The sequence below is a fragment of the Hyla sarda genome, chromosome 1, assembly GCF_029499605.1.
Source record: "Hyla sarda isolate aHylSar1 chromosome 1, aHylSar1.hap1, whole genome shotgun sequence".
In the NCBI taxonomy this organism is placed as follows: Eukaryota; Metazoa; Chordata; class Amphibia; order Anura; family Hylidae; genus Hyla; species Hyla sarda.
Window position 1 is genome coordinate 404,155,778 of NC_079189.1, and position 22,170 is coordinate 404,177,947.

General features: G+C 44.6%; 2 protein-coding genes across 5 annotated transcripts in view; one reads left to right on the top strand and one right to left on the bottom strand.

The window, feature by feature from the left end:
* OSGEP (O-sialoglycoprotein endopeptidase) overlaps positions 1-22,170 on the bottom strand; it is a 100,661-nt gene that overhangs the window by 55,640 nt on the left and 22,851 nt on the right. For all 3 annotated transcript variants that reach the window (XM_056528497.1, XM_056528508.1, XM_056528492.1), the window contains exons 3-4: positions 14,099-14,218; positions 6,346-6,521 (exon numbers count right to left, since the gene is read on the bottom strand). In XM_056528497.1, coding sequence (XP_056384472.1) covers positions 6,346-6,521; positions 14,099-14,218 — 296 coding nt within the window. The remainder of the gene's footprint in view (positions 1-6,345; positions 6,522-14,098; positions 14,219-22,170) is intronic.
* The window catches only part of APEX1 (apurinic/apyrimidinic endodeoxyribonuclease 1), a 58,259-nt gene that overhangs the window by 4,604 nt on the left and 31,485 nt on the right, over positions 1-22,170 (top strand). Inside the window, exon 1 of one of the 2 annotated variants that reach the window (XM_056528535.1) lies at positions 598-742. The exons of the other annotated variant lie outside the window; for it this stretch is intronic. The gene's annotated coding sequence lies outside the window, so the exon portion shown is untranslated. Of the gene's footprint in view, positions 1-597; positions 743-22,170 lie in introns of those variants that run through there. 2 annotated transcript variants of the gene reach the window in all.

Below are 22,170 nucleotides of genomic sequence, written 5' to 3' on the forward strand. Positions count from 1 at the left end.
CAAAGTTCAGAAGCAATTTTACAATTTTTCACAAAATTTTCATAAATCGTAATTTTTCAGGGACCAGTTCAGTTTTGAAGTAGATTTGAAGGGTCTTCATATTAAAAACTGCACCCCCCAAAGTATTCAAAATGACATTCAGAAAGTTTGTTAACCCTTTAGGTGTTTCACAGGAATAGCAGAAAAGTGAAGGAGAAAATTCAAAATCTCCATTTTTTACACTCTCATGTTCTTGTAGACCCAGTTTTTGAAATTTTACAAGGGGGAATAGGAGAAAAAGCCCCCAAAAATTTGTAACCCAATTTCTCTCGAGTAAGGAAATACCTCATATGTGTATGTCAAGTGTTCGGCGGGCGCAGTAGAGGGCTCAGAAGGGAAGGAGCGACAATGGGGGAGATTTATCAAAACCTGTGCAGAGGAAAACTTGCCCAGTTGCCCATAGCAACCAATCAGATTGCTTCTTTCATTTTTCACAGGCCTTCATGAAAATGAAAGAAGCAAGCTGTTTGGTTGCTATGGGCAACTGGGCAAGTTTTCCTCTGCACAGGTTTTGATAAATCTCCCCCAATGGGATTTTGGAGAGTGAATTTTGCTGAAATGGTTTTTGGGGCATGTCACATTTAGGATGCCCCTATGGTGCCAGAACAGCAAAAAAAAAAAAAAAACACATGGCATACTATTTTGGAAACTACACCCCTCAAGGCATGTAACAAGGGTTCCAGTGAGCCTTAACACCCCACAGGTAATTGACAACTTTTCGTTAAATTCAAATGTGTAAATGAAAAAAAAAAATTTTTTTCACTAAAGTGCAGTTTTTTCCCCCAAATTTACCATTTCTACAAAAGGGTAATGGGAGAAAAATCCCCCCAAAATTTGTAACGCAATTTCTCCCGAGTACGGAAATACCCCATATGTGGCCCAAAACTGTCGCCTTGAAATACGACAGGGCTCTGAAGTGAGAGAGTGCCATGCGCATTTGAGGCCTAAATTAGGAATTTGCAATAGGGGTGGACCCGGTTACAAGGATGGGGCTTGTCTCCACCAAAACCCTACAGCAGTGTTTCCCAAAGCTGTTGCAAGACTCCCAGCCTGCCAGGACAGTCTATGGCTGTCCGGCAACACTGGGAGTTGTGGTTTTGCAACAGCTGGAGGCGCCGTTTAGGAAACACTGCCGTATGAGCCTTTTTTCATTTTTATTGGGGGGGCGACGTGTAAGGGGGTGTATGTGTAGTGTTTTACTTTTTATTATTTGTTAGTGTAGTGTAGTGTTTTTAGGGTACATTCACACAGGCGGGGGTTCACAGTAAGCTTCCTTGAAGGAAACCCACTGTAAACCCGCCCGTGTGAATGTACCCTGTACATTCACATGGGGGGGGCGCCCCAAACCTTCAGCTGTGGCAAAATGACTACTCCCAGAATGCACTGACAGACTGTACATGCTGGGAGTTGTAGTTTTACAACAGCTGTAGGCACACTGGTGGGGAACCACTGAGTTAGAAAACAGACTCTAGCTCAGGGATTCCAACCCATGTGCCTCCAGCTGTTGCAAGACTACAATTCCCAGCATGTACGGTCTGTCAGTGTACTCTGGGAGTTGAAGTTTTGCAACAGCTGGAGGCACACGGGTTGGAATCACTGAGTTAGGAAACAGACTCTAGCTCAGTGTTTCCCAACCAGTGTGCCTACAGCTGTTGCAAAACTACAATTCCCAGCACGGCCAGACAGTCAGGGATGCTGGGCGTGTAGTTCTGCAATATCTGGACAGTCTGGGCATGCTAGGAGTTGTAGTTATGCAACAACTGGGGAAGAACAGTTTGGAGACCGCTAAGTAGTGGCCTCCAAACTGTAGCCCTCCAGATGTTTCAAAACTACAACTCCTAGCATGCCTAGACTGTCCAGGCATGCTGGGAGTTGTAGTTCTGCAACATCTGAATGGCCAGATATTGCAGAACTACATGCCCAGCATCCCTGACTGTCTGGCCATGCTGGGAATTGTAGTTTTGCAACATCTGGAAGGCTACAGTTTGGAGACCACCATATAAGTTGTAGTTTTGCAACATCTGGAGGACCACAGTTTAGAGACCACTACACAGTGGTCTCCAAACTGTGACCCTCCAGATGTTGCAAAACTACAACTCCCAGCATGCCCAGACAGCCTTTGGCTGTCTGGGCATGCTGGGAGTTGTAGTTTTGCAGCTTTTAGAAGGCCACAGTGAAGATCGCTTATCGCGATCTTCACTGCAGCCTTCTCCGCCGCACTTTGCGGCCGCCGCTCCTCCTGCTGCAGCCGCTGCTCCGGGATGCCGCCTCGGAAGGTCCGGGTAAGCCAGACCATGCTCCCTCCTCGCCGCCCGTGTTCCCCCCTGCTCTGCACTGACTTCGATCGGTGGGCAGAGCGGGGGGAAATGAACTCTAACCCCCTCTTCCCCCTCCTGCCATTGGTGGTCAGCCTGACCAACCAATTGCAGGGGATAGGAGGGGGTGGCAAAATTGCCACCTCGCTCCTATCCTTTAGGCTGGTCGGAGCTGTCTCTCACAGCTCCGATCATGCTTATTTTCCGGGAGATCGGGTCACCAGTAGTGACCCGATTTGCCTGTATTGCGGCAAATCGCAGATCTGAATTGACCTGCGATTTGCTGTGATCGCCGACATGGGGGGGGGGGGTCCTTAGGCATTGCCACGGGATGCCTGCTGATAGATATCAGCAGTCATCCCGGTCCGATCACCGCCCGGCGAGCTGGGGTGATCGGAAATACGGAGGGCGTATGGATACGACCTCCGTCCTTAAGTGACGGGACGCGAGGGCGTATGCATACGCCCTTCGTCCCCAAGGAGTTAATGCATGACTGCACTGCATTTAATTTGTATGGATTTCTTGGCTTGGGGAGGAGGGGGGGCTAGGTTTGGTTTTTTTTCTGACATTTTAGGCCGATTGTGGATGAAAATGCATGTGTAAAATAAAACACGTTAGTAAGATTTCCAGTGTGTGAACTTAGCGCAAGTAATAGAGAAAAGACAGATTTCTGTCCTCCCAAGCCTCGGGAAATACCCTCCTTGGACACAAGCCTAATTTACATACTAAACAGGCTGCTAGCAGGTAGTTCATGCAGCACTCTCCTAGCATGCAGTTTGGATTTTTGGGTGCCAGTGGTAAAATTACATTCGACAGAGCATCAACCTCTTCCCCGATTTTTCATTTTTGCACTTTTGTTTTTTCCTCCTCACTCTCTAAAAATCATAACCCTTTCACTTTCCCAACTAAAAATCCATGAGGGCTTGTTCTTTGCACCAACAATTTTACTTTGTAATACCATTAATAATTTCACTACAAAATCTACGGCAAAACCAGAAATAAATAATTTGTGGGGAAATTTTTTTTTTTTTTTTAAAAGACATTTTATAATTTTTAGTGGCTTCCGTTTCTACGCAGTGCAGTTTTTGGTAAACATTTGCACCTTATATTTATTCTTGAGGTCCATACAGTTGCAAGGATACCCAATTTATATAGGTTTGATTTTATTTTACTACTAAAAAAAATTATAACTACATGCACCAAATTAATTGGTTGAAAAATGTCATTTTCTTACCCCTATAACTTTTTTATTTTCCATTTAAGGGGCAGTGTGAGGGCTAATTTTTTTGCGCCGTGATCTTAAGTTTTTATCTGTACCATTTTTGTTTTGATCAGACTTTTTGATAACTTTTTATTCATTTTTTTATGGTATAAAAAGTGACCAAAAATAAGCTATTTTGGACTTTGGAATTTTCTTGCGTGTACGCCATTGACCGTGTGGTTTAACCAACAATATATTTTTATAGTTCGGACATTTACGCACGTGGCGATACCACATATGTTTATTTTTATTTACACAGTTTGTTTTTTTAAATTGGGAAATGGGGGTGATTCAAACTTTTATTAGGGAAGGGGTTAAAGGACATCTGCAGCGCTCATACATAAAAAAAAAAAAAAAGTTGACTTCATCTGATAGCTCTTTCAAATACCTTTCCAAGGATACCTCATTTGTCAAATTTGGCCCAGCCATTCTCTTGTAATTGCCACCTGTAGCAGTAAGCAGCCATGTCATAAAGACTAAATTTTCCATGACTCCCTGCGCCAGCTTCCTGTTAGCTGCTGCTCTCTCCCCCTCCTCTCCCCCCCCCCCCCGAGGAAATTATAATAAATTATAATAAAGTGACGCCCACAGTAGTGCTGGGCGGTATGACCTAATATGTATATCACGGTATTTTTTCAAGTTATGGCGGTATCACGGTATTACCGTGATACCACGGGGGAAACAGTGTATAAGTGCAGCGGCTGACAGTTAACCCCTTCCCCGCCATGGGGACTGTGCACACGGCCCCCATGGCGGGGAAGGGGTTAACTGTCAGCCACAGCGCTATCATGATTTCCCCCATGGGCGCACTGACGGCTATTCACTTACATTTTCGCTGCTGCACAGCTTATAATGCCGATCCCCAGCTGCGGCCGCTGCAGAGCTTTCTCCCCCTGCAAGCGCTGAATGTGCAGACGCAGCGCTTCTGGTCTTCCTCCCTGCTCGGGGATCAGAGAACAGAGCGGGGATGAAGATCAGATGCCCTGTGCCTGCCAGTCACATTTAGCGCTTGCAGAGGAAGGAGGCCCTGCAGAGCCCGCACCTGGGGACTGGCATGATAAACTGAAACAGCCTGCAGGAAGGGGAGAGGGGGGCTGAACAGGGAGCAGGGAAACATTAGAGCCAGGGGATGAAGTTTCTGCGCTTTCCCCTGGCTCTGATCACTGAGAGCCAGCGGCAGCAGCAGGGGGAGCGGGGATGTGCACCGCACGTGAGCTCAGCGGCTCCCGCTCCTGCACATTCCGCGGCCGTGTCAGAAGTAATTCATTCGGGGGTGGGGGAGGGGTCCGACCGGTATGCCGGTATGGGCAAAAATTCATATCGTGCGAGGAAAAAAAAAAACGGTATCCGGTATGAACGGGTATACTGCCTAGCCCTAGCCCACAGCTCCTTCCCTTGTGATTATCTCCTCCCATCCTCCCAGCTCATAAGCTTTCTCCACCCTCACCACATGTTCTCTCCTGTCCAATAGGAGAGCAGGATGTAGCTCCGGGCTCACAGATAGGAGGAGAGGGGCCGGCACGATGAGCGGCAGGGGGAGTGAAGCAATCCCCCGGCGCATTATGGGCATTTGTGACGTAGCGTCGATCAAGATGGCGGCTCCATAGAGAATAATAGGTCGACGCTACGCGCGTTAGGGGACCAGGAGATGACTTCCGGTGGCAGCCTAGCGGAGAAACGGGACCAGCCAGGTAATGGATGCCATTTAGAAACTTATATAAAACTTGTGATATTATTACATTTGGGCCCTAATTTGCTAGCGCTGCAGTTGTCCTTTAAATCACATTTATTAACACTTTATTTTCACTTTTTTTTTTTTGCAATGTTATAGCCCCCATAGGGGACTATAACATTGCACACACTGATTTCCTACACTGATCACTGCCATGCAATAGCATGGCACTGATCAGTGTTATCACCGCTCGACTGCTCCTGCCTGGATCTCAGGCACGGAGAAGTAATTCGGTGATCGGACAGCGAGGAGGCAGGTAGGGATCCTCCTCGTGTCCTGCAATCAATTCCGTATGCCGCAATTTCACTGCGGCGGTCCTGAACAGCACCACTCAGCTAACCGGCAATGTTTACTTTCGTTTTAAACACGGCGATCAAGTTTTATAGCGGCGTCTAAAGGTTAATGCCGGACATCAGCCTGATTGGCAATGACCGGCATTAGCCATGGGTCCAAGTTGCCTATAGCAACTGGGACCCAGGGCATGATGCGCACTAACCTGCTGAGCGAGCGTCATACCTCGGGAGCCACAGATGGACGTTCGTGAACATCCATTTGCGGCAAGGGGCTAAACTAAAATGTATGGATTAACATCTTAAAGGGTACTCAAAAAACTGATTTTCAGATCACGCCGGGCAGTTAGGTTGCAGAGGTGGCTGTACAGAGCTCAGCAAGTTCTGTGCAACAACCCATTTCTAAATAATACGATTTGTGCACAGAACCCACTGGATTCATGATTGCCTCTACAACCTGACCACCCAGCATTAACCTGCATCCTTCCATGATCTGAAGAAAGGATGAAAGTTTACACCTACACTTTAATGCAGATTTTATTTTGAGTCAGGGGTAGTAAACAGAGTCTCATTAGAAATAACACCTTTAATAAATGTAAATGTACTTCTTACAATATCAATTTTACAATACAATTTTCTATGATATGGTACTTGAATTGCATTTAATTTTTTATGGTAAAAAAAAGACTTGTGCCTTAAAGGACTTACCTGCGTGTTGCCTCCACTAACATACAGCACAGTGGGATTTTCAGCTCCCGTAATCAAACGCCCCATTTCAATGTGCCCAATGCAGTGATTCACACCCAGCAGCGGCTTTTTCCACAGTTGAGCAACTGTGCGTGCAACTATGGCTACTGACAACAGAGGGGCTCCCATGCCAGGCCCTACACAGTAAGAAAAGTTACATTTTAAAGTAGAACCCTGTAAATATGTAAATGTAACAACTAAGTGAAAACATAAGCCCAGTACACCTACCCATCTATAACTTCACATGCCTCAATATCATGATGACGTATAAAACAGTGAGTTTAGTCTACAAAGAATACATTATTACATAATAAATTCAGCTTTGTTATTTGGCTTGGTAGACTTTGGGCCCTTTAAAGGGGTACTCAGGTGGAAACAAATTTTTTTTTTTTTTTATCAACTAGTGCCAGAAAGTTAAACAGATTTGTAAATTACTTCTATTAAAAAATCTTTACCCTTCCAGTACTTTTTAGCAGCTGTATGCTACAGAGGAAATTCTTTTCCTTTTGAATTTCTTCTTTGTCTTGTCCACAGTGCTCTCTGCTGACACCTGATGCCCGTGTCAGGAACTGTTCAGAGCAGGAGAAAATCCCCATACCAAACCTTTGCTGCTCTGGACAGTTCAGGAGAGAGCACTGTGGACAAGACAAAGAAGAAATTAAAAAAGAAATTAATTTCCTCTGTAGCATACAGCTGCTAAAAAGTACTGGAAGGGTAAAGATTTTTTAATAGAAGTGATTTACAAATCTGTTTAAATTTCTGGCATCAGTTGATATAAAAATAAATAAACAAATAAAGTTTTCCACCGGAGTACCCCTTTAAGGTTTTTTGGGGCCTGTTTTCCATTGGCAATTCTTTTATGTTCTGTTCACATTATGCCTGCGCCTTGTAAGAAAAATATTTGTGTATTGGCCACGTATAACTAATGAAAGACTGATGTATTGCAATGTATAGGCACACAGTGGCATAGATCCTTTTTTGTGGCATAATATCACACAGAAAAGCATAGTCAACTATGCCTTGAAAGTTTCATTAAATCTTACAGTGCTGAATCACTAAAAGAAGAAGTGACATGCCACTTCTTTTCCTAGCATTTCCCTTTCTCCCTGTCTGTAGTCAATGGGAGCAGGGCTTTCTCAAATAACACTGTGCCGTTTTGTGACATGGAAATCTGTGCACTTTTCGGGTCAAAAATAGCATATGCAAAAAATGCATCTTTCATCTCCTATTGACTTCAATGATAAGTGTTAAAAAAAAAAAATTAATAGCCACATGATAAACTGCCTTAAAAAGCAGCATTGAGGGGGGCGTGGCTTGCTGCCGACAGGAATGGCCGCCTAGATCGGGAGCTCTGTCCCTCATGGCCACTTAATCTGCTGAATTAGCTACATTCTGCTCCCTGCCCCATGACGAGAGGCACCCGGCGACGTCGGACGCACTTGCCAACAACCTCACCTGCTCAGCCGCCTGCCAGAAGGATCGTAAGGTTCCTAATCCTAACCCTTTCTTCGACTACGGCCTCTCCACCTGGGTCCCCGGCTCCCACACGCAGTCTGCGCTCCAGCTCTGTGGGAGTGGCGGCCATTACAAGCTCCGGTCGGGCTGCTGTGCTGCCTGTTCCGCCTCCGGACTCCTGAGATCCTCTGCCTCCCCCCCACTTCCAGGGTGCTTCCCTCCTCTCCTGCATGTATTGCTGGGGCTTCCCCTGGCCGGGTTGAGTCCCCTGCATCATTCCCTGCTATTGTGGGTGATTGGGCCCCTGGACTCTCCTCTCCATCCCTCAGTGCTCCTCCTCAGCCACAGAGACTTATGTCATCTCCTAAGTCTTCGGGGGGACCCTTCGGGGTGGTGCCCCTTAGGGGCTCCCCCACCATGCTTGGGTTCCAGGGTGCCCCCCAGTTGAGGGCTAGCGATTCTGATTAGGGTGACGGCCCCGACATGGAGCTGGGATGCTCGGGGATCCCTGCTTCTACCTTGCCTCCTATGGACTTTAGTCAGCTACTCTCTCATCTGCCTTCTAAGGAGGACTTTAAAGCACTTATTGAGGAAGTCAAGGACACTTGCCGGGCTGAAATTGCTTCCATGCGCAAAGACCTTCAGCATGTCTCTCGACGGGTGGATGATTTGGAGGGGGCCCATGACTCTACAAGGTCCTATATCGGAGAGCTAAAAAATACCATGTCTGCTCAAACTGCCTTCCTTAACGACCTTCACTCACATGTAGAGGATTTGGACAACAGGGGTAGGCGTAATAATATCCGGGTGCGTGGTCTCCCTGAGGCTACCCAGACTGAAGACCTACATGTCACTTTGGAGGGTATTTTCAACATGATCCTGGGGGAGCCTCCATCTCATAAGATCAAACTGGACCGTGCCCAGCTATTGCTGTTTATTGTTTTACATCGATTGTTTTTCTTAGCATTGGTCTCTTCTTTGGCCTGCGGGCCATTGGTTAGTTTTTGGAATAACTTGTTTTGTGTCCCTCCCCTCGTGTTCCAGTTTGTCGTTTTTTTGTATTTCTCCCTTGTCTTTTCTTCTGTTGTTTCTTTCTGTTATTTGTCTTTCTCCTTTTTTGTCTTTTCTCCTTTTAGGTCCAGCGGAGTGCTCTTGGGGCCTATGACGGTAGTTTGGGCTTCTGGTGATGTCCCGGGTGCTTTCTGTGAGTATGGTTTATTGCCTTTGTCCTGCCCTCTCCTGACCTCTCATGGCTAAGTGCGTTTCTTTGAATGTTAATGGACTTAACATCCCCGCTAAGAGGCGATTGCTGCAGCGGGAGTTGGTGGCCCTGAGAGCAGATATTGTTTACATTCAGGAGACGAACTTCGACAAGACAGGCTCTTTCCAATTTCTCCACCACCTCTACCCCCAGGCCTACATAGCCTCCACTGATAGAAAGGTTGCGATTTTAGTATCAAGGCATTGCCCTCTGCAAGTCTCCTCGTTCTATGCTGATCCCTTGGGTAGGTTTGTTGTTCTCCAGGGTACCCTAGGGGGGGAAGCAATTGCTCCTTTGTAATGTCTATCACAAATTCCCTTCCTTCGTTGGGTGATGACGCATCTACGTAAATTCCCACCCTCGGCCTGGCTCTTAGGGGGCGATTTTAACTTAGTTTTCTCACCCTTGGCTGATCGCCACTCTACGACGGGCTCACAAACACCTCCTTCCCAATTACGCTTATCTATGCTTTTTCGGCGCCTGATACGCTCTGCGGCGCTTTATGACCTGTGGTGTATTAACCCCTTAAGGACCAGGCTTTTTAGTTTTTTTGCAATTTAGTTTTTTCCTCCTTACCTTTAAAAAATCATAACTCTTTCAATTTTGCACCTAAAAATCTGTATTATGGCGTATTTTTTGCGCCACCAATTCTACTTTTTAATGACATCAGTCATTGTACCCAAAAATCTATGGCGAAACGAAAAAAAAATCATTGTGCGACAAAATTGAAAACAAAATGCCATTTTGTAACTTTTGGGGGCTTCCGTTTCTACGTAGTACATTGTTCGTTAAAAATGACACCTTTTCTTTATTCTCTAGGTCCATACGGTTAAAATGATACCCTACTTGTATAGGTTTGATTTTGTATTACTACTGAAAAAAATCATAAATACATGCAGGAAAATTTATACGTTTAAAATTGTCATATTCTGAGCCCTATAACTTTTTTATTTTTCCATGTTCAGGGGGCTATGAGGGCGCCGTGATCTGAAGTTTTTGTCGGTACCATTTTTGCATTGATCGGACTTTTTGATCGCTTTTTATTCATCTTTTCATGATATAAAAAGTGACCCAAAATACGCTATTTTGGACTTTGGAATTTTTTTGCGCGTACGCCATTGAACGTGCGGTTTAAAAAGCGGTATATTTTTTATAATTCAGACACTTCCGCACGTGGCGATACCACATGTTTATTTTTATTTACACTTTTTTTTATTCTTGGAAATGCCAGGTGATTCAAACTTTTATTAGGGGAAGGGATCATTGAAAGGCTTAATGATTTTTCTTACACTTTTCTTATGCCATATTATAGCCCCCAGGGGGGCTATAACATTGCATGTACTGATCTTTGTCACTGATTGATGCATCTCCATAGGAATGCATCAATCAGTGTTTTCGGTGATTGAATGCTCAAGCCTGGATCTCAGGCTTGAAGAATTCATTCGGCGATTGGACTGCAGGAAGGAAGGTAAGAGACCTTCCTCCTGAAGTACAGCTGTTCGGGATGCCGCGGTATTATACCGCGGCGATCCCGAACAGCTCCCTGAGCTAACCGGCACATTTTACTTTCACTTTTAGCCGCACGGTTAAAGGGTTAATAGGGCGCGGCACCGCGAGCAGTGCCACGTGCTATTAGCGGCGGGTTCCGGCTTCACTATAATGCCGGGCCCGCCGTGATATGATGCGGGGTTACCGTGTAACCCCGCGTTATATCACGGGAGCGGGACTAGGGGGCGTAAGTTTACACCCTTGGTCCTTGACAGATTGATCATCAGTCGGATCGTTTGTTTTCTTTTTTTCCCACCCCCCACAAACTCCATACTTTTTTGGCAACCTTCCCTTGGTTCGCATGCTCTCTTCTGCTTCTATGGAACCTATCTCCTGGTCTGACCATAGTCCTGTTCTTGTATCCTTTTCTCCGTTTACTTCTTCTCCACGCCGTTGCCACTGACGTCTTAATGCCTCTTTACTCAAAACTCCTACTTCTCGGGATGCGATCCTGTCTCATATTATTGATTATTTTGCAACCAATGAAGGCTCTGTGTCCTCCCCGACAATTCTATGGGAAGCTCACAAGGCTGTGGTCAGAGGACACTGTATCGCTCTGGGCTCTCGTCTGAAGAGACACATTGATCCACTCCCAGAAACTTAAGGCACAAATTTCTACTCTGGAAGCTCTTCTACTAACTACTCCTCCTCTATCGGTCCTGAGGCGTCTGGTCACTGCACGGTCCCAATTGGGAGACCTGGCTCTCCATAAGGTTGAAGGGCAATTGCTTTATGCTAAGCAGCGGTTCTATGAGAAGGGTAATAAGGCCCACACTATGCTAGCTAGGCTTCTGCGGGACCGTGCTATCGCTCAGGCCCCCTCAGCTCTGAAAGATGCCACAGGGACCCTCCATTACCACCCTGATTCTATTTCCCGCCTTTTTCCTGACTACTACTCTAAGCTGTACTCCCTTCCTTCACAACTCCCGGCGGACCCTGGGGAGCGAGCCGCGGCACTGGACACGTTCCTTTCTAGATGTAGCCTTCCGGCCCTCTCTGCCACTGACAGGGAGTCCCTGAATGCTCCTGTCACGCTCGAGGAACTTTCTAAAGTTCTTAAGACTCTCCCGGCTGGGCGCTCCCCGGGCCCTGACGGGTTTACATACTTATACTATAAGACCTATTCTTCTGTTCTTCTACCTAAGCTAGTCCCCTTTTTTAACTCCTTCCTGGGGGGTGAGGGGATCCCGCAGTCCTTCTTACATTCTCTGATTACGCTGATTCCCAAGCCTAATAAAGACCCTCATGATTGTTATAAGCCCATAGCCCTCCTCAGTTCTGATCTGAAATTGTTTTCCAAGCTCTTAGCTGCACAACTTTGCACTTTCCTCTCTACTCTTATTCACAAGGATCAGGTTGGTTTCATCCCCTGTCATCAGGGTGGTGACAACACGAGACGGGTGGTGGATCTTATTGATCTCGTTAATAGGAGATTTGAACAAGCCTTACTCCTCAGCCTAGATGCTGAAAAGGCCTTTGATAGGCTGGGATGGCCATTCATGTTCGCTACCCTGCAGAAATTTGGAATCTCCGGTAATTTTCTGACAGCACTGCAGGGTCTCTACTCCTCTCCCACTGCCTCTCTTAAGCTCCCTTCTACTTCCTCACCTCCCTTTACTCTCCAAAATGGCACTCGGCAGGGATGCCCATGTCCCCCCTGATCTTTGCTCTTTGTAGAGAGACACTTGTGGCTCTGATCCGGGGAGACCCGGACATCTCGGGGATAACCCTTCATGATAGGGCTTATAAGATTTGCCTTTTTGCGGATGATGTCTTGCTCACTCTTACTAACCCTCTTCTGTTCTTGCCCTCTTTGTATTAGCTTCTACGTGAATATGGCCAGGTCTCTGGTTATAAGGTTAATCTTTCTAAAGTCTGAAGCCATGCCCCTTAATCTACCTTCCTCTCTGATATCCCAGTTGAAAGGTGACTACTCTTTTTGTTGGTCCCTTACGGCCATTAAATACCGGGGAGTGTCCCTCTCTTCTTCCTATTCTTCTTTGTACTCCACTAACTTCCCCTCCTTGTTTCAAGAGCTGCGTTCCTTGATGGAAAAAGGGCGATCTCAATATATTTCCTTTTTTGGGCGCATTGCGGCGGTCAAAATTACTATCCTGCCCAAGCTCCTCTACTTTTTCGAGACATTGCGAGTTCCTTTAGCTGCGCTACGTTCCCTGCAATCGGCTATTTTTTGATTTATTTGGGATTCTAAAAGACATAGACTGCCCATGTCGGTAATGTTGGCGAGCCGTTCTTTTGGGGGGGGGGGTTGGGAGTACCGGATGTAGCGAAGTATTATTGGGCGGTGCATTTACGTCTCCTAGCTGCATGGTCGACTTACCATGCCTATAGTAAATGAATGGAGTTGAAAAAACTTTGGCTAGCTCCTACTAACCCCAACTCTCTCCTGTGGTCCTTCCCCCTCCCCTCCCCTGCACTTCCTCTTCTAGGCCCTATGTCCTTCTCCCGATATGTTTGGACTCCAGTCCTGCTGAATAAACTGAACTCTGATATTCCCCCTCAGTGTTGGAGATGTGGGGTGGGTCTGGGGGATATTTTACATATATTTTGGTCTTGCCCGTTTATCACTCCATTTTTGGTGTTGGTTCAGCGACTGTTACAAAATGTCCTGGAAGTGGTGGTACCTCTGGATCCATTGGTTTTTCTCTTACATTTTTCTACTAGGGCCTTGGCCAAGAGACCGTTTAAATTCTTTATGCATGTATTTTTAGCGGCCAAGACTCTGATAGCTAAACATTGGAAACAGAAGGTGAACTGATAGTTAGTATCCGGGAGATTCGCTCCTTTGAGTCTATTACCGCCTCCCTGAACAACACTATTCCACAATTCCTTTCAGTGTGGGACCCTTGGGACAGATTCACCGATAGACAGCCTCCCTAAGCGGTGTGCTCCTTCTGGACCTCTCTTCTTCTCTTCCTTTCCTTTTCTTTCTTAACCATTCACGTGTTCTTCCTCGTCTCCCCTCTTCCCTGCTGGTTGTTGTTGTCGTCGTCGTCCCCCCTCCCTACCTCCCCTTCCCTTCCCCTTATGCTGGAGGAACGGGCTCCAGTAATTTATGGGTTTTGTTCTCTCAGTATATATCAGCTTCGATATTGTGCTTTGTACTGTTTGGTTACTACATTTTATTGTACTGCAGGGGTTTTTACCCCCCTCCCCCCAAACTTTGCTACTTAATTGTATCTTTTGCCGTTGAACCTTTTGTTAAAACTTAACAAAAATTTACAGTGGTTGGACCCCTCGTGATCAGACACTTATCCTTATCCTTTGGTGCCACTACACCACAGTACTACTTTAATGTAGAATTAGCCCTTATATTCATCCCATCCAACATATAATAAATAATACGAATATTCCTCCATTTTAACCTTCTCACTAGTGCAATGGCAAACACCTTTAGACATAAGTGTTGTACAAATGCATCCATATTACCTTTTGTATAAGCAATGCAGTCTATGTCATTTTGGTGCACATTCGCCTCTTCAAGAGCCTCCTTGAGTACATCCAGTATACATGATCGATGGTGGCGTGCAGTATCACTAGGCAGGAAACCTATAGTAGTGTACATAAATGCCATATTATACAAGGGCAATGTTTTCTTCTCTCCATCCTTTCTTCTGTCCTGGTGTTGTAAGTAACCCTTTATCACAGTACAGCTTTATGGTCTTATCTGCTGTCTTTAATGTATGACTGCACTGCATTTGATATGTATGTACTTCTTGTGTAGGGAAGGGGGGGGGGGTGAGTTTTGTTTTCACGTGTTAAGTTTTGTTCTTGTAATCTTGTGATGCCAAATATCTGTAAAGTTCACCCTGATTTTTTCCAACCTTCAATATATTGGCCCTCATTTACTAAGAGTGGGGTGTAGATTTCTTTGTGGGTTTTAATTCCCAAAATTTAATTTTCCACGGTATTTACTAAGGTTTCCCTACATTTTCCACTTTCCCTACACTTTTTTTTTTTCTTTTCTACACATTCTCTGATCTGTAGGGTTTTCCTCAGCTGAAATCCACCACATTTTATGTGGAAACCATAGTAAATATGTATGTTTTTTGTGAAAATGTCGTGAACACGCCCCTTTTCAGAGACCACGTCCCCTTTCCCAAGTGATCACGCCCCTTTTCAGGTTTTATTAGCAAAATGGAGGGTTAGTCGGGGTTTTTTCAATTCTGACAGAATTTCTGGCGCAGACAGAATCTGGTGCACAACCCAACAAAACATGTCGGGTTTGTAATAGTAAATGAGGGCCATTATCGGAAGTGCTTCACATGTTAACTAAGAAAAATTCAGAAGTTACAACAGCTGTAAGATTTACTTTGGCTGGAACCTTTTTTAACTGTATGTTTCAGGATAAAAGAAGACAACAAAAAATATGGATTGTGCATTTTTTTTCTATTTTCATGCCCTGGAAGGTTCTGCATTGTTGTGCTCTAGGAATTACTGTTGTCTCAAACCTGGAACCTGGCTTCCTGTGCGGCTAGAGACAAGGTGTTGCAGGTCAGCCTGATAACAGATACGGCCCATCTCTACATCCCGATGTGCCTGCGCTGAATGCGTTCCTGCCATCTTCAGACTGTGCTGAGATCAGACCATGCTGGGACACATTTAACACAGGCACAGCGGGGGATGCTGTAACGTAGAGATACACTGCACAAGTCATCAGGGAGCTGGCTTGTCAGGGAAGACGAGAAGCAGCAAATCCTCGTGATCACCTGACCTGCGACACGTTGTCTAGTTATTCCTAGTGCAGAAAAATGCAATACCTCTGGGGGGGCAGCATGAAAACACAAAAGAAGGCATGATCCACCACAGACAGGTAAGACAATTACATTTACAATATACATAACATGGAATCAGGGGCACATAGCTTAAAAGTAAAAAAAAACTTGAAATACCCCTTTAATCCCTTAAGGATCTGGGGTTATTCCATTTTTGCACTTTCGTTTTTCCTCCTTACCTTTAAAAAATCATAACCCTTTCAATTTTGCACTTAAAAATCCACAATGTGCGACAAAATAAAAAAAAAAAAAAAAATGCCATTTTGTAAATTTTGGGGGCTTCTGTTTCTACGCAGTGCCTTTTTTTGGTAAAAATGACACCTTCTCTTTATTCTGTAGGTCCATACGATTAAAATGATACCCTACTTATAGGTTTGATTTAGTTGTACTTCTGGAAAAAATCCTCACTACATGCAGGGAAATGTATACGTTTCAAATTGTCATCTTCTGACAATTTTTTTTATTTTTTTTATTTTTCCGCCTACGGGGCGGTATTTTTAGCGCCATGATCTGAGGTTTTTAGCAGTACCATTTTTGCATTGATCAGACTTTTTGACCGCTTTTTATACATTTTTTCAGGCTATAAAAAGTGACCAAAAATACGCTATTTTCGACTCTGGAATTTTTTTTGTGCGTACGCCATTGACCATGCAGATTAATTACATTTCCCCACGCGGCGATACCACATATGTTTATTATTATTTACACTGGTTTTTTTTATGGGAAAAGGGGGTAATTCAAACTTTTATTAGGGAAGGGGTTAAATGATCTTTAACTTTTTTTTTTTTTGCAATGTTATAGCCCCTACAGGGGGCAATAACACTGCACACACTGATCTTTTACATTGAACATTGTTATCCCATAGGATAACATTGATCAATGATTCTGCCGCTTGACTGCTCATTCTAGATCTCAGACACGGAGAAGTCATTCGGCGAACGGACACACAGGAGAAAGGTAGGGACCCTCCTTGTGTCCTACAGCTTTTCGGGACTTCACCGCTGCAATCCCAAACAGCCCACTGAGCTAGCCGGCGGTGGTTTATTTTCACTTTAGACGATCAACTTTGAATGCTGCATCTAAAGGGTTAATAGCATGTTGCACTGCGATCAGTGCTGCGCACTATTAGCCGGGGGTCCAGGCCGTTGTTAGACGCTGGGCTCGACTATAGAAAAGGGAGCGGACTCAGGGCGTACAGGTACGCCCCGGGTCCTTAAGTGGTTAATACCCAAAAATAGTTTACTTACTGAGGGAGCTGTGTACCAATGGAGATGAAGAGGGTTCAAAGACAGACAACAAGACTAATAAGGAGAACGGAAGGACTCTAGTACCACGAGAATTATCAGAATTAGGGTTATTTAGGTTAGAAAAAAAAAAAAAAGACCGTTTAGGGATGACCTTATAACTATATATAAATATATCAGGGGACCTTACAGAGATCTCTCCCATGATCTTTATACTCAGGACTGTATCAAAAACAAGGGGGCATCCCCTACATCTTGAGGAAAGAAGGTTTCTGCACCAGCACAGACAGGGGTTCTTTACTGTAAGAGCAGTGAGACTGTGGAATTCTCTGCCAGAGTAAGTGGTCATAGTGAACTCAAAAAAACTAAACAAAAAGGGGCCTGGATGCATTTCTGGAGAGTAATAATATTAAAGGTTATGGATACTAGATTTATAGGGACAGAATGTTGATCCAGGCATTGATTCTGATAAATCCCTGTAGTCGGAAAGGAAATTTTCCCCCTAGTATGGGGCAATTGTCATCTGCCTCATAAGGGTTTTTTGCCTTTCTCTGCATCTACTCAGTACGGACACAATAGGTATAAAAGTTAAACTTGAGTAACTCAACCTTATGAACTATGTAACTACACTGCTCAAAAAAATAAAGGGAACACTTAAACAACACAATGTAACTCCAAGTCAATCACACTTCTGTGAAATCACAGTGTCCACTCAGGAAGCAACACTGATTGACAATCAATCAATCAATTTCATATGATGTTGTGCGATGTCCACAGGTGGGGGTTGTGCTTACAGCCCAACACTGTGCAGGACGTTTGGCATTTGCCAGAGAACACCAAGATTGGCAAATTCGCCACTGGTGTGCTCTTCACAGATGAAAACAGGTTCACACTGACATGTGACAGACGTGACAGAGTTTGGAGATGCTGTGGAGAACGTTCTGCTGCCTGCAACATCCTCCAGCATGACCAGTTTGGCGGTGGGTCAGTAATGGTGTGAGGTGGCATTTCTTCGGGGGCCACACAGCCCTCCATGTGCTTGCCAGAGGTAGTCTGACTGCAATTAGGTACCGAGATGAGATCCTCAGACCCCTTGTGAGACCATGTACTGGTGCGGTTGGCACTGGGTTCCTCCTAATGCAAGACAATGCTAGACCTCATGGGGCTGGAGTGTGTAAGCTGTTTCTGCAAGAGGAAGGCAGTGATGCCATGGACTGGCCCGCCCGTTCCCCAGACCTGAATCCAATTGAGCACATCTGGGACATCATGTCTTGCTCCATCCACCAACGCCATGTTGCACCACAGACTGTCCAGGAGTTGGAGGATGCTTTAGTCCCGGTCTGGGAGGACATCCTTCAGGAGACCTCATCATCAGGAGCAAGCCCAGGTGTTGTAGGGAGGTCATACAGGCACGTGGAGGCCACACACACTACTGAGCCTCATTGTGACTTATTTTAACCCCTTAAGGACCAGGCAATTTTACAACTTAGGACCAGAGCATGTTTTGAACATCTGACCACTGTCACTTTAAACATTAATAACTCTGGAATGCTTTTAATTATCATTCTGATTCCGAGACTGTTTTTTCGTGACATATTCTACTTTAACATGGCAGAAAATTTTTGTGGCAACTTGCATCCTTTCTCAGTGAAAAATCCCCAAATTTGATGAAAAAATTGAAAATTTTGCATTTTTCTAACTTTGAAGCTCTCTGCTTGTAAGGAAAATGGATATTCCAAATACATTTCTTTTTATTCACAAATACAATATGTCCACTTTATGTTTACATCATAAAATTGACAAGTTTTTACTTTTGGAAGACATCAGAGGGCTGACTATTTTTCAGGGACCATTTCAGGTTTGAAGTGGATTTGAAGGGTCTTCATATTAGAAATACCCCATAAAAGACCCCATTATTCCGTTCAATGTTTTTATTGAAGTTTTATCGTATAACAACAATACAGTACAGGACAAATAGCGCTGAACATAGCGCCACATGACAAAAAAGAACAAAAGAAAAATAACAACAGTAATGATTGTTTGATCTCTGGACAACTCAATAAAGTTCACAGTTAAAGCTCGGAAATTCAACACTGTAGGTCTGTGTTTCATTGCCTACCTTGACAGGTGTTAAATCAAAATAGTATCTTTATCTTTATTATCCAATGTATGCCCTGGCCTGAATTGCTCTAGCAATTGGGTACATTATATTCGGTAACATACCTCAGACCCATCATCTCTACGAAAACTTATATGGGGGAAAATAGTGTACCACACCTCTTTCAGAACGAATACTAGGGACTAGGAGGAGCTCTAGAGCGTTTAAATATCCACACTATTGGGAGAGGCGGACCAGCTCTGCCATCTAACTGCAAAAGATTGATACCTGCCCGATCCCAGTGCTATTACTTTCTCAAATGAGTAAGTGGTATTCAATTTGCTAATCACATGGGAAATGCTTGGGACATGCAAGGTTTTCCAACCACTCAAGAGCACAGTTTTGGCTACTATACATATTATGCAATACAGGTCTCTAAAAGGGGGGGGGACATCTTCTAAGTTTAAAAATAACAACACTTGTTGGGGGGACCAGGGCACCTGACACGGGAAAAGGGATTGCACCAATAGTTTGCAGGATACCCAGAAGGTTTGTATTAAAGGGCAGTTCCACAAAATATGAAAAAGGGTCCCCTTGTGTCCACACCCTCGCCAGCATTTATCGGACGCTGTGGGATATGCTTTAGAAATTTTTTCTGGCGTGAAATACCATCTTAGAATAGTTTTAAAAGCGCTTTCCACATGGGATGAGCACTGGAAGGCCCTGTGAATAGTTTTAAATGCTTTTTCCCAGGTACAAGCCTCTATCCTATGACCCAAGTCCCTTTCCCAAAGTCTAAGAGGGTACTGCCTAGTACATTTATCGGAACCTATTAATAATCTATAAATCGGTTTCAAGCCTTTCTGAGTGCCGGATAAATATAGTTTAGTCAGGGGATCTATGCCTACAGAAGGTTTATTCAATGAATTAACCAGGTGTCTAATTTGTAGGTATTTGAAGAAATCCCTAGCGGAGATGGGAAACTTCTTGCGAATATCCCCAAATGACATTAGACTACCTTCTCTACATATGTGTTTCAAGCTACCCACTCCTAATTCTCTCCAGTGTTTCAAATCCAGATCAGGGATGGTGGCCTGCAACAATGATAAGGAAAGGTCATCTACCTTTCCCCTTGATTGTGAACCTACATGTTTCAAATAGAATTCCCAGGCCTGATAGGAGGCTTTCACAACAGGATTATGCGTTGGCGGAGGGGATAGATTCCATATAGGAATGTGCATTACGTCATGTAGGGAGTAAGGGTAAACAGACTGCCTCTCTATTTGCGCCCAGGGGGAGGTGCTATCATCTTTCCACCACTGTCTGAGGGCAGACACCAGGGTAGAGATATAATATCCCCTGATGTCAGGAGAACCCAGACCCCCTGCTAATTTATTTTTAATAAGTAAAGCTGGAGACAGCCTCGGTCTCCCTCCTGCCCAAATCAATTTAGATAGAAGTCGTTGTGCAGTAACAAAAAAAGAATGTGGTACTGGAATCGGTAGCGTACGGAAAACATATAAAAGCTTAGGCAGGAGTAACATCTTGAATGCCGCCACTCTGCCCACCCACGACATTAAGTGCTTGGAGATAGCGTCAGCCTCAGTAGCCAGGGAAGACAAGAGAGGGATATAGTTAGCATTGTATAGTGCAGATATGGGATATGTGAGGTGAACCCCTAAATATTGGATGTTAGATTCTCTCCAGTCAAAATTATAGGTAGTCTGAAGGAAGCGTGCCTCTTCAGGCAACATATTCATAGATAAAGCCTGTGTCTTGGCATTGTTTAAATGATAGTAGGACAATAAACCAAATTGCTCAATATGATCCATTACAGCTGGTAACGATCGTTTAGGGTTGGAAAAAGACAATATGACGTCATCGGCGTATAACGATATCACATGCGATGTTCTCCCTATCTGTATACCCTCAATCTCCCCGTCCAATCTAATAGCTTGCGCAAGGGGTTCGATAGATAAGATATAAATAAGGGGAGAAAGGGGGCACCCCTGTCTGGATCCATTTGTGATTGCAAATTCATCCGATACTGCGCCATTTGCAAGCACCTTAGCAGAGGGGTTGGAATATAGAGAGACGATTGCCTGTCGTATATTGCCCCCAAATCCCATTGCCTCTAATACCGAGAAGGCGAAGGACCACCGAAGGCGGTCAAACGCCTTCTCGGCGTCCAGGGCCAACAATACAGCTGGGACAGAGTCTCTTTCAATATAATGCATCACATTGATCAGTCGCCTTGTGTTATCGGAGGTTTGCCTCCCAGCCACAAAACCAGCCTGATCCAATGAGACCAAGGATGGAAGGACCACCGCTATTCTGGAGGCTATCAATTTAGCGAATATTTTTAAATCCTGGTTGAGTAATGATATAGGTCTATAGTTTTGTGGCAAATCATCCGATTTGCCGGGCTTGGGTAGGGTCGTAATCATGGCCTGAAGATTTTCCTTCGGGAAGGAGCCAGCTACTATCGCCTCCTCACAGAAGTCAAGTAAGTGTGGAGATAGTATGTCATTAAATGTTTTATAGTAGGCGCTGATAAACCCATCTGGTCCTGGAGCCTTACCAGCCGGGAGGGAGCGGATTATTTTCTGTATTTCACTAAGCATGATGGGGCTATTTAAATCAGATACTTGCTGCATAGATAAAGTGGGCAAATTCAATCGAGCCAGATAGTCCCTAGTAATAGAAATATGGTCTAACTGCTCGGGGATAGAGTCCTTCAAATTATATAAATGGGCATAAAAGGATGCAAAGCCATTGGCTATATCCTTGGGCGTGATCAATTTTGCGCCAGAGATAGGGTGTATGAGTCCAGAGATACGGGTTTTCAGTTGTCTAGTTTTCAGTCTGGCGGCCAATAGCTTACCAGATTTGTTATCCTGCGAGTAATAATGGGCCTGCAGTTTCCGATGCGATTTCTCATAGCTGGTGAGCATATAGCATCTGAGTTCTCTACGTAATTCCGCTAGTTGAAGAGCCAAAGAATCAGATGGGGATTTTTTATTTGATTCTTCCACACATTTTAACTTGGCCAATAGTTTCTCCATCTTCTCCTCCCTATCTTTCTTGAGGACAGAACCGTATTTAATACACATTCCCCTAATTACCGCTTTGTGACAGTTCCAAAGGGAAATCCTGCTTTTGACAGAATCCCCATTAAGTTGAAAATATGTAGTGATATCCTGCCTAATCTGTTGAGAAAATTTAGGGTGAGATAATAGGAACGGGCTAAGTCTCCACATATAAGTAGGAGTGCTATGCAACTTGTCTTCCATAACTACCGAGACCGCCGCATGGTCCGACCACCTTATCGAGTCAATAGAGGATTCTCGCACAGAGGTTAAAAGGTGACTAGCGACCAGTATC